General features: G+C 38.8%; 2 protein-coding genes across 5 annotated transcripts in view; one reads left to right on the top strand and one right to left on the bottom strand.

Annotated features, from left to right (window-relative positions):
* Nucleotides 1-6,951: 6,951 nt before the first annotated feature.
* Nucleotides 6,952-13,362, top strand: METTL21C (methyltransferase 21C, AARS1 lysine). 2 transcript variants are annotated; one of them, XM_071742648.1, is made up of 6 exons: nt 7,063-7,200; nt 7,294-7,365; nt 9,003-9,166; nt 10,170-10,312; nt 11,854-11,971; nt 12,240-13,362. In XM_071742648.1, exons 3-6 carry the CDS (start codon nt 9,013-9,015, stop codon nt 12,632-12,634), a joined length of 810 nt encoding a protein of 269 aa, XP_071598749.1. In that variant the 5' UTR covers nt 7,063-7,200; nt 7,294-7,365; nt 9,003-9,012; the 3' UTR covers nt 12,635-13,362. The 2 variants fall into 2 exon arrangements, with proteins under 2 accessions (XP_071598758.1, XP_071598749.1); XM_071742657.1 differs by lacking the exon at nt 7,294-7,365 and having other exon boundaries at nt 6,952-7,200.
* Nucleotides 10,871-14,233, bottom strand: part of TPP2 (tripeptidyl peptidase 2) — a 57,110-nt gene continuing 53,747 nt past the window's right edge. Inside the window, exons 29-30 of one of the 3 annotated variants that reach the window (XR_011725656.1) lie at nt 11,817-13,913; nt 10,871-11,170 (exon numbers count right to left, since the gene is read on the bottom strand). Coding sequence is in view for 2 of the 3 variants with exons in the window: in XM_071742638.1 (XP_071598739.1) it covers nt 13,824-13,913 (90 nt within the window). In the remaining variant the exon portion in view is untranslated. Of the gene's footprint in view, nt 13,914-14,233 lie in introns of all 3 variants that reach the window. The other 2 variants (XM_071742638.1, XM_071742628.1) reach the window with 2 other exon arrangements.

The following is a 14,233-nucleotide window of genomic DNA, read 5'->3' as shown; positions in this document are numbered from 1 at the left end:
AGATGCCAAAAATCTCCCTACAAACAGTCAAACTTTGCTTTATATCCCCCAAAAGGCAGCCAAGCCAAATCCATGCTTCTGCAGACCAAAACTAAGAACTGGTTTTGATGTCCTAAGGAAATCACCATAGGTGCAGAGCCAGCAGCTTCCCCTTGAGTGAGCCAGGAAAGGCTTAGCAATGACTTCTGACTGTCAAAGGAAGAAAGCTGTTTCTCACACACCCAGATTGTAACCCTTTTGGACTTTTATGACCCTCAGCATCCTATTCCTCCTTAAGAGACAGCCAGCACAGGTTTGCCTGTGGAGCAGGTGCATAGCAAGATGCAGCAGGTAAAGCAGGACTGAATTCACAGCCCATTCATAGCTTTGGAAAGCAATGATAAAAATAAAATGGGACAGGTAGGAGCTTAATATATTTAAAAAAAGAAAAAAAAAAAAGCTGTTAGTTGTGACTTGGGATTAAATTCTGCTGTTCTTGCTTAGACAAGCCTGTTGAGCTTTCAAATGTATTACATACTGCAGCATGCAGATGTTGATTAAATCCAAGTGAAACTGAAGGCTTCAGGCTATTCCTTTTCCACCCAAACTCTTTGTACAAATGCAAAAACCGAATCCAAAGAAGAAGAAGAAATTAAAATATCACAATTCCAAGTGCACAAGAGCCCCCTTAGAGCTAAACCTGAGGAAATAATGAAATATATTTCTCTCAGTCCAAGGCAAAAATCTCACTGACTCCAACGAGACAGAAATTCACCTTATGATCACAATCTGTGGCTTCAATAATGTCATCAGGGCCGAGGACTAATTCAGGCACAGAGCTGCTTTGATTTGCATTAGACTTTTGATCTGCATGCACAGTAGTTAAGGAAAGATGCTACTGCCCTTTGTATTTGAACAGTTAAGCTCACAGAAGGCCAGATTTGTTAAAAAAAACACTGCATTAAGGTGGCTGCCAAGTCAATAGACTCTTCCATAGGGTGCTTTTTAATAAGGTCAAGTTACTTCTAACAACTGTCTGCAAAGATTAATTTTTAAATAATTCCTGTTGCAAAGTTGCTTGCTTAATTGAAATGTTACTTGAGCTACTCATTAATCATTCATTTGAGATTCCTTTAAATCTATTTTTATCTTCCTTCTAGAGACACCAGATTTTTTTACAAATAGAAGAGAAGCAGGGAGGCTCTTCAGTGCTGTACCATTAATCAGATCGTGCATTCTTTTTATTCATCCCTTTAATCATCTCTCACCACAACAAAACTCTCCCAGAACTTAATCCTAATCAAATACTACTACAACAGGTGATAACTAAGTTTTGGACACAAAGAAGGTTGTTAAAAAAGCCTGGCTGGTTTTATTTCCATATGGTGGTAGCTGTAGCCAGCCCAACGCTGTAGCACCAGGAGTGAAGTGTTCATCCTTAGCTCAGCAGCACGAGTTGGTCCCTCCTGTGTGTGTATGGTAACCAGCCCCAAACAGATCCAGTCCAGTTCAGTAAACTAAGACCATCACAATCTTTGCTCTATAAAAAGCCCGATGGAATTAGTTTGAGATCTCTTTCCTTGCCAACAAAGAAAAAAAAAAAAAAAAAAAAAAAAAAAAAGCAGATGGCATCGAGTCCTTCCCTGAGCAACCAGCTGAGAAATGGCAGAGGGACTATAGGAGGTAAGATAACACCCCGAGGCAAGGCAAAGAGCTCTTCAGTGAGGAGATAAAATTCCTCCTAAGCTTTGAGTGTTCAGATTAAAGTTCATCTTTAGTAACTTCTGTCCCCTGGGAGCAGCAGGTCTCCAAACAAGTGGGCTGAATAAGCAGATGAAAAAGTGGTGGCACCAAGAGATCAACCAGTCTCTATTAAAAACAGTTTTGTCCAAATACAGAGAAGAACTTAAAATTAATGAGGAAAATGGAACTAAAAAAAAAAACCAACCCTTGCGGGCAACCAACTTTGTATTTTGCAAAATTAACTGAAGGGAAGGCAACCCCAGAATTCATTGCTGAGGGGAGCAAAAGTGTGTGGGTTTATAATAAACCAGGAGTTAATGAGCTGAAAAAAAAAGTATCCCATGGGTATGTTGTATTGCCTCTGCTGCTAACATGTGAATATGAGGGCAAGGGATCTGGTTCATCCATAACTTCATGCAGTCAAGCACAGTTTTCACTTCCAGTGGTGGCAGATGTTGTGCTGCCCTGCTCCCTTCACTGCTTTCCCTCTGCAGTTCTACCTCTCAAGGTCCCTTCCAATCCACATCATTCTATGATTCACTCTGACCAATCTCCCCATGCAAGTGCACAGTCTCGACTTGTAATGGTTTATTACATAGCAGGTCTTTGCTAGCATAGGAGACACATATAGAAAGTAAAAAAAAAAACCTTCAACACCAAGGAAAGTGCCAGAAAAAAAAAAAATCCATTATTTTTGGTACTAGAGAGTGTGTGCTTAAATAACACACCAAGGCTCTTCACTTAAAGTCAAGTGAAGGGAGGTCCTACTCAGACCACCTAAAGCCAAATTTTGACTCAGTTGCCTCCTTGCTTCTCCTGTGAGGCAGCAAGAGCTCTTGTTAACAGGAAAGCTTAACATCTCTTCTCACATAACAGGGCTCTGGAGCACATAATCCAGAGCATCCCAGGTCCCAGAGGATGGTGAGGTGATGGGAACACACACTCAGTGAACAGCCCCATTCCTCACCATCTTGGTTCTTGGGGTGAGCCCAAGTGGTCCAGCACTGGTTGCCCCAACAGCTCTGCTCCCAGGCTGCCAGGGAAGGACTGAGCAGACATTAAATGCTCCACACATGGCTTAGGGAAGCCAGGAGCTGCTGGCAAGGCAGGCACAGCTTGGTGTCCTTCTTCTTAGCATCTGGAGCATTTCTTCCCTCTTCCTGAGCAGGAAGATCCTCGATGAGGTAGCACAACTTTCAACAATCCTTATCTAGCAACACTCTGTTTTGATCCCATGAGATGCTTCATCTCACTGTATGTACAAATAAGTTTAGGCCTGATTAACTTCATTTTGCAACATTAAATGAGCTGAAGATGGAATGACAACTTTTTGTCCTGTTGTTTTGGACACCATTTCATATTCCGTATACACAGTGATCGTAGGAAAAAATTTTTAAGATGTAAATATGAGCAGGTATTTTCTCTGGTTATAGATGGTCTTCCATAAGTCAGCTGGTAGTGTTTTTTGGCCATGCTATGAAACAACACACACAAATAAATCTTTTATAAGAAAAAAAAAAGCTGGGTCTGCACATCCTGCTTTACATTCACAAAAAGTTCTGCTCTCCCAATAAAGGTGGCACTTTTATATGCATCCTATACTGATCATATGGTTATTTATGAAAGATACCATGGAAAAAAAATGGGACAAGTTGCAAAGAAACAAGTTCCCAAAGCTGTTTGAGTGATTTATTTAGGTACATAGCATGCTATGCGAGCTGAACAGTGGTGAAATTTATAACAGTTTATGTCCAGGTAAGAATTTTAGGCAAGAATTTGAAAATTATATTCTTCTCATCTCTGTTGTGGTCAAAACATTGAGAGCCTTTAGGAAGCCAGATCCATCCCTTTGCACTTAGGAAGCTGCCCACCCCATCTAGGTAAGCAAAAGAAAGCCTGTACAAAGAGAAAGGATTTCTCATTGTAAAAATAATTAAACCAGTGGGTTTGGTTCTGCATTCTGCATTGCTCTGCACCTTTGGCCACCTCTATTCCCCTTGGGTGTTATGACCCAAAGGTGGGTTCATCCTACAGCTACAGCAATAGGAGAAAAAAATGCACAAAGCACAAAAGATGCAAACCTGGAACAGGTTTCACCTTGCAGGTGCTTTCACTGTCAGCACCGTGCTATAGACACTCAGCTGAAAAGGCCCTGTGATTTGGAGAATGCAAATAGTGCTTTCCACATCCAAAAAAGCCCAGCAGATGCCTTCAGCAATCAGGATAAGGAGAACCTTCCCTAGAACTGGGCCATTCTTCCTCAGTCATCACCAAGCCATCCAGGGCCTCCAGCAATTCCTGCAGAGTGTTTTAACTTCAGCCACACACTGAGAACGAGACAAACTCTGAATTTCTAGAATGGAAAAAACAATATTCCTTTTTTTGATGTTTTGTTTTCTTTTTCTTCTCCTTATAAAAACACAACAGTCCCTTTATGGTTTCAATTACTGAGATGCTTTGGAAAGGTATTTTTACATAGCTGCCTCTGATGCCATTAAGATCTCTTTTGTAGGCAGTACTGAGTTAGAGGCTGTCCCAATGCATGATACTTGTCAGCACCGTATTTCATTTATCATATTGTCACCTCTTGTAATGTGTCAGAGATCCTTTTGGAACTCTACAGCTTATTTTTATTCCCACTGTCTTGAATACTTCCATATTATTGTCACCATGCTATTTTCTCCATTTCCCGGCAGCTTTTAGGAACACACTCAGTTGCACAGCTTCCCATAGGACAATGAAAACTTGAACACTTATTGCCTCTTGCTGTAAAGAAGTGATTCAGACAGGTAACTCCTCCTTCTTATTCCATCAAACCTTAATTTCTGGAGGAGTCTTTAATGACTGACCTTACCAGTAGCTTGTGCAAACCCATTTATGTTGTATGAACTGGAGGTCCCTGCACTACATGCTTGTAGATGCTTTCAAACAACATAAAACCTTCTTCCTTTACCACACTCTGCCTTATTATTCATCAGCTAACACCAACACTAATGCTCTTTTTTAGTTAAAAAGCACAGATGTCAGACTTAGTGGCCCGCTATTCCCTAGATGCCTCCAAGACCCCCTTAGAAATACACCTCACATTTGTACAATTCTGTGCTTTGGTATAAAATCTACTTCAAGCACTTGGTACCACTCTGCAGTTTGGGGTTGGTAATTTCACAGTAGAGTTCTGGGTAATTACCATATATATGGTCCTGGTGATCTGTGACTGCTAATTTAATTGATAAGCATGTGATTAACTCTGCTTTAACTCTGTCTTCTTTTTGGCACAAATCTGACAAGCTTCTTGCTACTAATGGGTTCAGAGAAGACCTTGACATTTTCATACCTATTTCTTACAATAATTTGATTCAAATTTTAACTTTTAAACTTCATTTTGCACTGAACTTGCTACTATAAACAGCACGGGAACTTTTAAACTAGTTTTAAATTTAAATCAATCTGAAAATCAAATAATATGAATACAGTTCTACTCTGCCTATACACTGAGGAGGATGCTACCACTTAGTTCAGTGACACCCAGTTAGGAAGAACTTTTCTTGCAGTTTGATACCACTAAAAAGAAAAAAAAGATCCACACCACCAATTAGGTTTCATTCAACCAGACTTAAACCCCCCAAAATCCAAGCCATGTAACTCACATTAAAAATAAATACATTCTCAAAATATTCAATGACTTTGATATACTTTGTTGCATTTGGCAGCCCGTTGCATTTTCTCTTCCAGAAATGGTCTAGGTGGCAAGTTCTCATGAGTATTTATAAAACCAGGAAAGCCAACCAAGTAACTCAGAACGTTGTGGAAGTAGATGTTGAGTTAATGAGTGAAAAATCACCCTTTCATACATAGAACTAAGATGCCCTACTCTCCGCAGCCTGCCTATTCACACAGGTATGGAGAAATCTTAATTCCACGGGGCTACACCTCCACACAACACTCACGTTAAACAAGAAATGTTTTGAGGTAATGCACAAGAAGCATTTACAGAAATCAGGTGGTAAATATAGGCTGACAACAGAGTATCAGTGTTGCTTCCTTTAACACTTAAGAAATGAAGCCATGCCTACATGATTTGTAAATAACACCATTCCTACAGTTACCATACTTTTTAGTTGCTTGTGCAAGAGGCACCACACAGAGCAAGCCAGTTCCTCTGATCTGATTTAATAAATAAAATATTAGTATTTAGCACCGATCCCATTGCCAAAGCTTAGGACAGAACTGCACCAGCAGCACCAGCCTGAGCTACATTCATTCCCAATGACAAATACAGTAAATATGACAGGCAGGAACGTGCCTGCCAAAAAGACCATGTCTTTAAAAATATTATGGCAGTCGTTCCAACAGCAGCATTTCTGCCTTTTTCTTACTAAGAACAGCCCCTGACCTTGCTCAGGACTGTTCAGCTGCACCACCTGCAAAGTCAGGCGGGCCTGTGGAATGCAGTCTTTATGGTATCAACTTAATACAGTTAGTAGCTTAATACTAGGTCTAAAGTGTGTGTGTATATGTACCTAAAGGTGTCTTAACTACCCAATTTCAGAGGAAAGAAATATGCTGGGTGTGAGTTCTGGAGACACGGAGCAGCTACTGTGTGAAACAGATGTGGCAAGAGAAAGGCTCATTTCTGCCTTTGCCACTCTTAGAGAGACCACTACCTGAATGCAAAAGCTGTTCATCCCAGGATGCAAATAACTACAAACTTAATTTAAAAAAAAAAAAAAAATCTACATTCCTTCCCCCAGCCCCTTATTTCTATTGCCAGCAATTAGCTGTTTGTTAATTAGCTGGCTGTTTTCTAGCCTCATGCCTTTCAAAGTCCCCTTTAAATTTTTCAGCCCTCTAGCTGAATTACTTTCTACAGAATCTTTTCCAAGGAGAGAAGAGAGAAGGTGAGAAAAATGCATATAAACCTCTCAAATTTTTGAAATGCATGAGGAACACATATTTGGGTTTTTTTCTCCAACATCCTTCTGCTTTAAAACAAGCACCTACAGGGTTTTCCAATCAAAGTGTCATTTTCATGGTTGCACCATCTCTCCCAGTAGATATTTCCAGTGGTCACAGCCTGCACAAAAGGTGACAGGAAAGCTGTCATTTCCTGGGGACCCTCAGCTCTGTGACTCAGGGCAGGGGCAGGTACGTAGAGCTACCCCAGCCAGATGCTCAGCAACACAAGGCAGACTTGACATTTTCCTGGCAGTAGGAACTTCTTGAACTTTTCTCTGCGTTTGGGCTGCTGCCAAGTGGCCACACACGTTATTTATGTGCAAGCTTGCCCACGGGAAGTCGCTCCTTTGGGTCAGCACTGCCGACCGTGAGGACGCACGGACCGCTTGATCTTCAAAAAACAGAACAGGAGGTTGGAGGAAGCCAAGATTTTATTCCTGAAGGTTGGTACATTCAGGACTGCAAAGCCCCAAGAGCGTTTTCGTTTCGTGCTGCAAACATGGAAGACTTTAGTGTAACACAGTAAGTTCTTTGAGCACTGCCTGGTAATGTTACTCTAAATAGCCTGCAACCTGACTGGCTGGAGCAGAGGGTTTATTCCCTTATTCCCTCCAGGTGGATGCCTGTATAAAAACCTCTGGAGTGTGCATCTGCCCACGGGAAACCTGGAGCTCTCTGCTGCAGCAGGTACCCAGACAAGTGTCCCCCTAACCTCCTCTGATGTGCCTTTGTGTCCTCAGCTTCACTAACAAAGGAAATAAATTTGTCTGGATTCCCCCACGTCAGCTCTGCTGTCTTAGCCAACAAAACGCCACTTGCTTACCTACCTACCCCCTGCTACTGCTGCCTTTCTGCATTTCAGTATTTGTGTGCCTTCACCTTGTGGACTCAAATATGTATGTTTACTGCAGGAATGTTCCTGGCACTGGCATTTCCTTTGTTTCCTCTGATTTGTAGCAATTTATTTGTTTTTATTTAGTGCGTGGCAGCGTGAGGAAAAGGCACAAGCTCTAAGAAACACTGATGCTGCTGCTGTGTGGCATCAGCCAAGCTCTGCCTCACAAACTGCAACTGCATTTCCTCCGTAAGCAAAAGGAACTGGCTTTTGCCCAAATAATTAAAACTAAACCAGAGCATTACTGTGTCTCATTGTGCAGGGAGGAGAGAAGCACATTTCAGGAGTTGTGCTTACAGCTGAAGACCCAGTGACACCGTACTGCTCACTATTTTTTTGGCCGTGTAGCCAGGCTTGAAAAGCTCTTTCCAAGCGAGGGATTTTTGAGGTTTAAGAGACACAAAGTTTATTCTCCTAGGGGGTAAACTGTTACCTTAAAGTTTATAATTATCTTACAACTGCTCTTCAGTGTTTCATTATCTTGTTAATTTTATGCAGCACTGTAAAACAGATAAAATTTTGTGAATGATTCTTTTCTTCCCTAGGTTCTGAAGAAATCAAATGTAAGCTGTTTTGTTCGCAATAGTTTAAGACTATTATTGAATATGGGTGAATTTGGGTTTAAGAACTTTGGAAAGCACAGGATTTAGATGATGATTTCCCTTCGGGATAATTTTGCAAAGATACCAGCTGCAAACATCCAGAAAGAGCCAACATTTGCTAAAGGAACATATTTTAGTTGCAATATTATTACACTAAACCACAATGCTTTTAGAGATACACCATTTTAGTGAAATACTAATCAGAAAAAATGCCAAAACAGTAAGTATCAGTATTTATAATTCTAAAAGTGCAGCAGCAACTTGACCATATCACACATAAGGTACGTAATGATGCAAAAATTACCTTACTCACTACTCGTGTCTGCAGACTTTTAAAGGAGTTAGTAGCTTAAAATTATAAAGCTGTGCATCATTAAGGTCAGGATGCCAACAAACTTGAATTCTTGAAATTTTAAGTCTAAATCTGATCTGTAGCTTGCAGCTAACAAATGCCTTACTTTTTACTCCAGTTTCTTAAATATACCATTAATAGTGATGGTGGTAAGTTGTATAAAAAGAAACCCTCAAAGTCAACACCTTTCTATTTTGCAAGTAGCTTATTTTCAGAGCCTAAATGATAAAACCAACATGATAAAATAATAAATGTGATAAACATGATAAAATAAAAATTTTTAGTATTACCACATTGCCAGAAAGTGCTCGCAGCAATTTCTAGTGGAGTGAGATTATCAGCTCACATCATGGTTTCCTGTCCTTAAAAATACCACTCAAAACCAAAGCCCACACCAACTACTGTCTTCTTCCAGTCACACCTCGTATAAAAAGTGCCCTCAAGCTTTTACATTATTTTCCCCTTTCCATTTCAGCTCTTTTGCCATGATCTCTGCAGAGGAGCCATCAGTCCCCAACAAAATTCAAAGGGCAATGGACTCCCAAACTGAGGAAGAAGAAACCTGTGAAGAGCACTCTGACTCCAAAAACTGCACTTGCAGCTCCAAGAGTTCACCATCAACAGCAGCATCCAGCTCAGGTTTACTCCAATTTAAATACTGCAATTGCTATGGCATGCTAACATTTCATACTTTCACTTTTATCAGCCTTTTAGTAGATGTCACCATCCCTTTTGATTTCTATTTTTACCATCATCCCCCAATACCTATTTCTCATCAGACAAAACCTACAATAATTAAGATGTATTTTTTAAAAGGGCTTTGGATTTTATTTAGGTATCTAAGAACTATTTCTGAATTACAATCAGATATATAACATGCACTAACAGGGCTGGCCCTGTTGAAGCTGTAGTATTACAAATTTCAACAAGCTAAACTGCTCACCTATGAAGGACTCCAGGCAGGCACCAACTAAAATCCATCAGTTAAGGTTGATTTTGTATTCTCTATGGATATCTTGCTGAGAGGCTTCCATCAACACTCTGAGTACAGTCCTTCTGAGCACTGTTCCTTGTTTTCAGTGAGATCAGATGGAACAGCTCAGCAGAGCTCTCCTGAAAAATCCAACCCACAAGCCAAACACTTTTTTGAAACATGTGAGCACAACAGAAGCACCCACTCCCTGAGCAGCATGGAATATGTGCTCTTAAGTTTATGCTGACATTTAAAAAGTATCTTACATAACTCTTTTGGTGGAAGAATGGATAAAAACAACCACTAAAAAAAGGTTTTCTTCAACGTAAGAATGCAAATCCTAAATCCTTGTGTAATAAGCAGCTTAATATTCTAGATCCATTTGCCTCACAAATGAAAAACTACAGCACAAGCCCCCCCATGGCATACTCTGGCATAGTATGAATTACAACACACACCAAAACAAAGCTAACCTGGTCCTAAAAATCTTCAAGCTGTTGTTAGCAGTATTAAACACCTGAATTAGTAGACTTTTCTAAAAGGCTTACTTATATCTGTAAATTTGCCACACAGACACTCAATGTGCCCACGTACCGTTTTTGCAAAATACTTCATACGAGTAGATAAGCACCCGCATACAAAAATAAAATTTAACCTTTTCTCTCACAGATTCACCAGTAACTCTTAAAATACTACAGAACTGGGTTCCCAGAGCTTCACACCACTTTGATAAAGAGCACTACACATATGTTGGCCACGAGATTGTTGTTCAGGAGTCCATAGAACACTTTGGGACCGTGGTGTGGCCCGGGGTAAGTATGTGATACAGCACCCAGAAAGCTGACAGGACAGAAGAGTAAACCATGAGAGTGGCACCCAAATGTTAAGGAAGCTTTCTTAGATGACATATCTGACAGATGCAGAATGGAGCTGTGAAGTGCTTCAGCAGAAAGCTCTGCATTGCTGATCTGCCAGTCCACTCTGAAAGGTCTGTGGTATCAAAGCATTTGTAAATTGGATGCAGATATAGTAAAAAAAAAAAAAAAAAGGGAGGGGGAAAGAAAGGGATCTCAGGAAGAAGTATTCAGCTTCTTCCATGTTTTTAATACATCACTGCTTGGATTAAACAAACAGCAGTACAAAAAGGAGGCTGAGAAAGAAAATTGAGAGATTAAATAAAGGAGATTAAAACAATGAAACACAATTCCTTTGAAGCACAGGCTGGAACAGTTCCCCTGCAGTATGTAAAGTCTAATTTCAACACTAGTTTTTTCAGTCTTTGTTTCTCCTGCTCTTAAAAGCAGAATTTCAAGTGGACTGAGAAAACTACCTTTAAGGGAAAAGAAGGTCAACTGACAAAGACATGACAATTAGGATTTCCAAATTTTTCAGATCCACATTTATTGAAAAAGCTCACAGAGAATGGCAGACAATTTTGGAACAATAGAGAAAAAGAACGCGTATGGGTGGGTGAAACAGTATCTTATCATGGCATGTCAGATCATCAGTTCTCACATTAATCAGGTGTCAGACTGCAGACAGTAAAACTTTCCAAGAAAATCAAGAGGTTGCACAGATTGGGCTGGTGATTCATTAGCTGTCAGCTTTCCCAAAGCAAGAAGCCAGCGTTGCATTATGAAAAGCACAAGAGTTAAAACAGTAACACAACTCTAAGGAAGAAAATGAAAAAGGGGGAAGTTAATTTCTTTGGCATCTGTTTCTGTTGCTCATAGACAGCCAATTTATATTCTGCTGGTGAGATCACAAAGGTCTGATAAGCAAATACTTCATACAGTGCTGCCGTTTTAAAAAAAGTTCATGCTATTATCAAAAGACAATTGTTGAGTTGGTAAAAAAAATAATAAATTTTGCAAAGGAAATATTAAAAACAGACCAAAAAAATCATTTAAAAAAATCTGATGAAGCCTGAATCTACTTTATGATAGTGATAAAAACCTGTAATATTTATGATAATAAACCAGGACCTTACTTTTTACATACTGTTAAACCTCTTGCTTGCTGTATGGTTTGTACCTAAACACTGCCTACCTTGAGCTGTCAGGAGACTCACAGTGTATAGAAGTGTATAGCAAATTAATATCCCATAAACCTAAAACTAAAAATAAGGTGTTCAATTTTTTTTAATATAAAACCAAAACACATCATAATTCTTCCTGTATTACATTTTTTTTATGTTACAGCTTTCAATGTTTTTCATTGTATAAAAAAAACAAACCAAAAAACCAAAAAAACAAAACCCCACAACAACCCAACACCCCTGTATAAAAACATCTAATGAATTTCTGTGCAACTTACCTGTTACCCTCTTATGGATATGTGTTAACCGTTTTAGGCACTGGCTTTATCTCAATATCTGGAATCAAATCAAGAACAATTCAACCTCAAAGACAAAAAAGTTTTGGAAATTGGTGCTGGAACAGGCTTGGTTTCCATTGTGGCCTGTATCTTGGGTTAGTATATTTGTATTTCCCTTTGGATTTCTTGTGAAAGATGCTCTCTATCTGCCACTGTCACTATAAGGCAATGAAGCAAGTTGAAGTAAATTTTGTCACTGCTTTTTATAAAACGAAAATTATTGTAAAATACTGTTTTGCTAATAAAGTAACTACCCTAGTTATTGGTGAGAGGGAAGCTGGGGAAATTATGTAGATAGTTTTCTATATATATGTATGTTCAACTGTATACCTATGAACTGAAACCAACTCATGTTTTCTTTAGGAGCTTATGTTACAGCTACTGATTTGCCTGAAGTTCTTGAAAACCTCTCATATAATATTTCAAGAAATACAAAAAACACAGAGATGCACAAACCCGAAGTGAGAAAACTTGTATGGGGAGAAAGCCTCAATGAAGACTTTCCTGTATCAACTTACCATTATGATTTCTTACTGGCAACAGATGTTGTGTACCCTCATGCAGTTGTGGAACCCCTGCTAGCAACAATGGTGTATTTTTGTAAGCCAGGAACAGTATTACTATGGGCAAATAAATTCAGATTCAGTACAGACTATGAATTTTTGGAAAAAGTTTGCAATATATTTAACACAACCATTCTAGCAGAATTTCCAGAATCAAATGTCAAGCTGCTTAAAGCCACAGTAAGAGAGAATTGAAGAGAAAACTATAAAGTTTGATTTAGTGGCAGCACCGTAGAGTTTGGAATGTTTCACAGCATTATGGTGCACCTTCTGTCCATTTCTGTTGGTAAAGCTGCAGTTGTATCAGAGTTCTGCCCTAAAAGTTACAAAAAAACTGGCAAGACAAACGATACAGCAGTTTGTCTCTGGTTGGTATTGATGATATGTTCAAACAGACCAATTTCACTCCACTGAAGGAACAATGTTGGTGCCAATAGTCAGTAAAAAAGGCTTTAGCAGAAAGCATTCATCTTCTGGGCTGCACTCAACTTCTGTTGTTTGTAAGGTGTTTTCCTTCAGCAACTTTCATTTATGTACTCTTTCAGAAACCAATGCAATTTTTAGCTTCATTATTTGTTTTTATTAATTATAAAATAATCTTGTAAAGTATAAGAGTGCACATGGTGTTTTTTGATCTTCAACTCTGCACATTTATTCTGTTGTGGTTTACATTTTAAACATTATTGAACATATATGTATAGCTTTACAATACCTGATCAAGATTTAACTGTCTGGCACTTATACATGTATCAGCCTGCCCTGATACTCAATTTCACTTTTTTTTTTTTGAGTTTGCCTGAAATCACTCCAAAATGAAGATTTACAAGAGCACCTATGCATCAGCAATTCCAAGTTACACATTGTAACAGTTTGAGAGGTTGAATTTTTCTTTAAAAAAATTAAATGTAAACTCTTGCAAATAATACAGGTAATGATGTCCCGTTACTTTAATCAAATAAATAAGATTTTAGCTACTTTTGAAGTAGCTTTAAGGCTTTCATACAATTGAAATTAAGATCAAACATGTTAAAATTCAGTTTACTGTAAAAAATACAGAACTTTTACAGGTTTGCAGTTAAAAGTAACAGTTAAGAACCTAACAAGCATGCAGTAAGCCTTTTCCAGCCTATATCCAAATCCTTGGTGTTGGCAGTTCTGACACATCCATTGCCAGCAATGGGATGCACACTAAGGAAACTCCCTGATGAGAGGAGTCAGATTAACAGGTATTAAGCTGTACCCAGGTGCCTTTACTGATAAATACACACAATTTAATAATCAGCATTCAGTAATGAAAACATGCGTTCCAATAAAAAGAAGTCAAACTTATCTTTCCATATCCTGCCCCATATAAAGTCACTTAAAGTTTACAGTTGTTGGTTTTCTAGAATACACAATAATCAGGTGGATACATGACAGGAAGCCAATTTTCAGTGAAAGTTGCACAATGAGTCCATCCAAGCAACTTCATTAGCTGAAAAAAAATGAAAAGCAAAAATTAAAAAAAATTAGAAGCTCTAGAATCTTAATTAAAAAAATATCTAAATTCTTCCAACAATCACTGCATTGATATCAACATCATACTAAAAACATTATCAGAAGCACTGGAAACAGAAGATTGGAGAACTGGTAATCTTTGAATTACTTAGTCCTGAAAGTGGAAAAAGAAACATAATTCCGTACGATCCACAGCCTCTCAACTCAATGCACAAAAATTTTGCCCTGGGAGTTGCAGCAATTCTCATTAATTCTCCACTTACTGGCAATAATTGTGATTAATAATAGTAACAATGG

This window comes from Heliangelus exortis, chromosome 1 (genome assembly GCF_036169615.1).
Source record: "Heliangelus exortis chromosome 1, bHelExo1.hap1, whole genome shotgun sequence".
Classification (NCBI taxonomy): domain Eukaryota; kingdom Metazoa; phylum Chordata; class Aves; order Apodiformes; family Trochilidae; genus Heliangelus; species Heliangelus exortis.
Note: the sequence above shows the minus strand (reverse complement) of the source record. Positions and strands in the feature narration are given on the sequence as shown.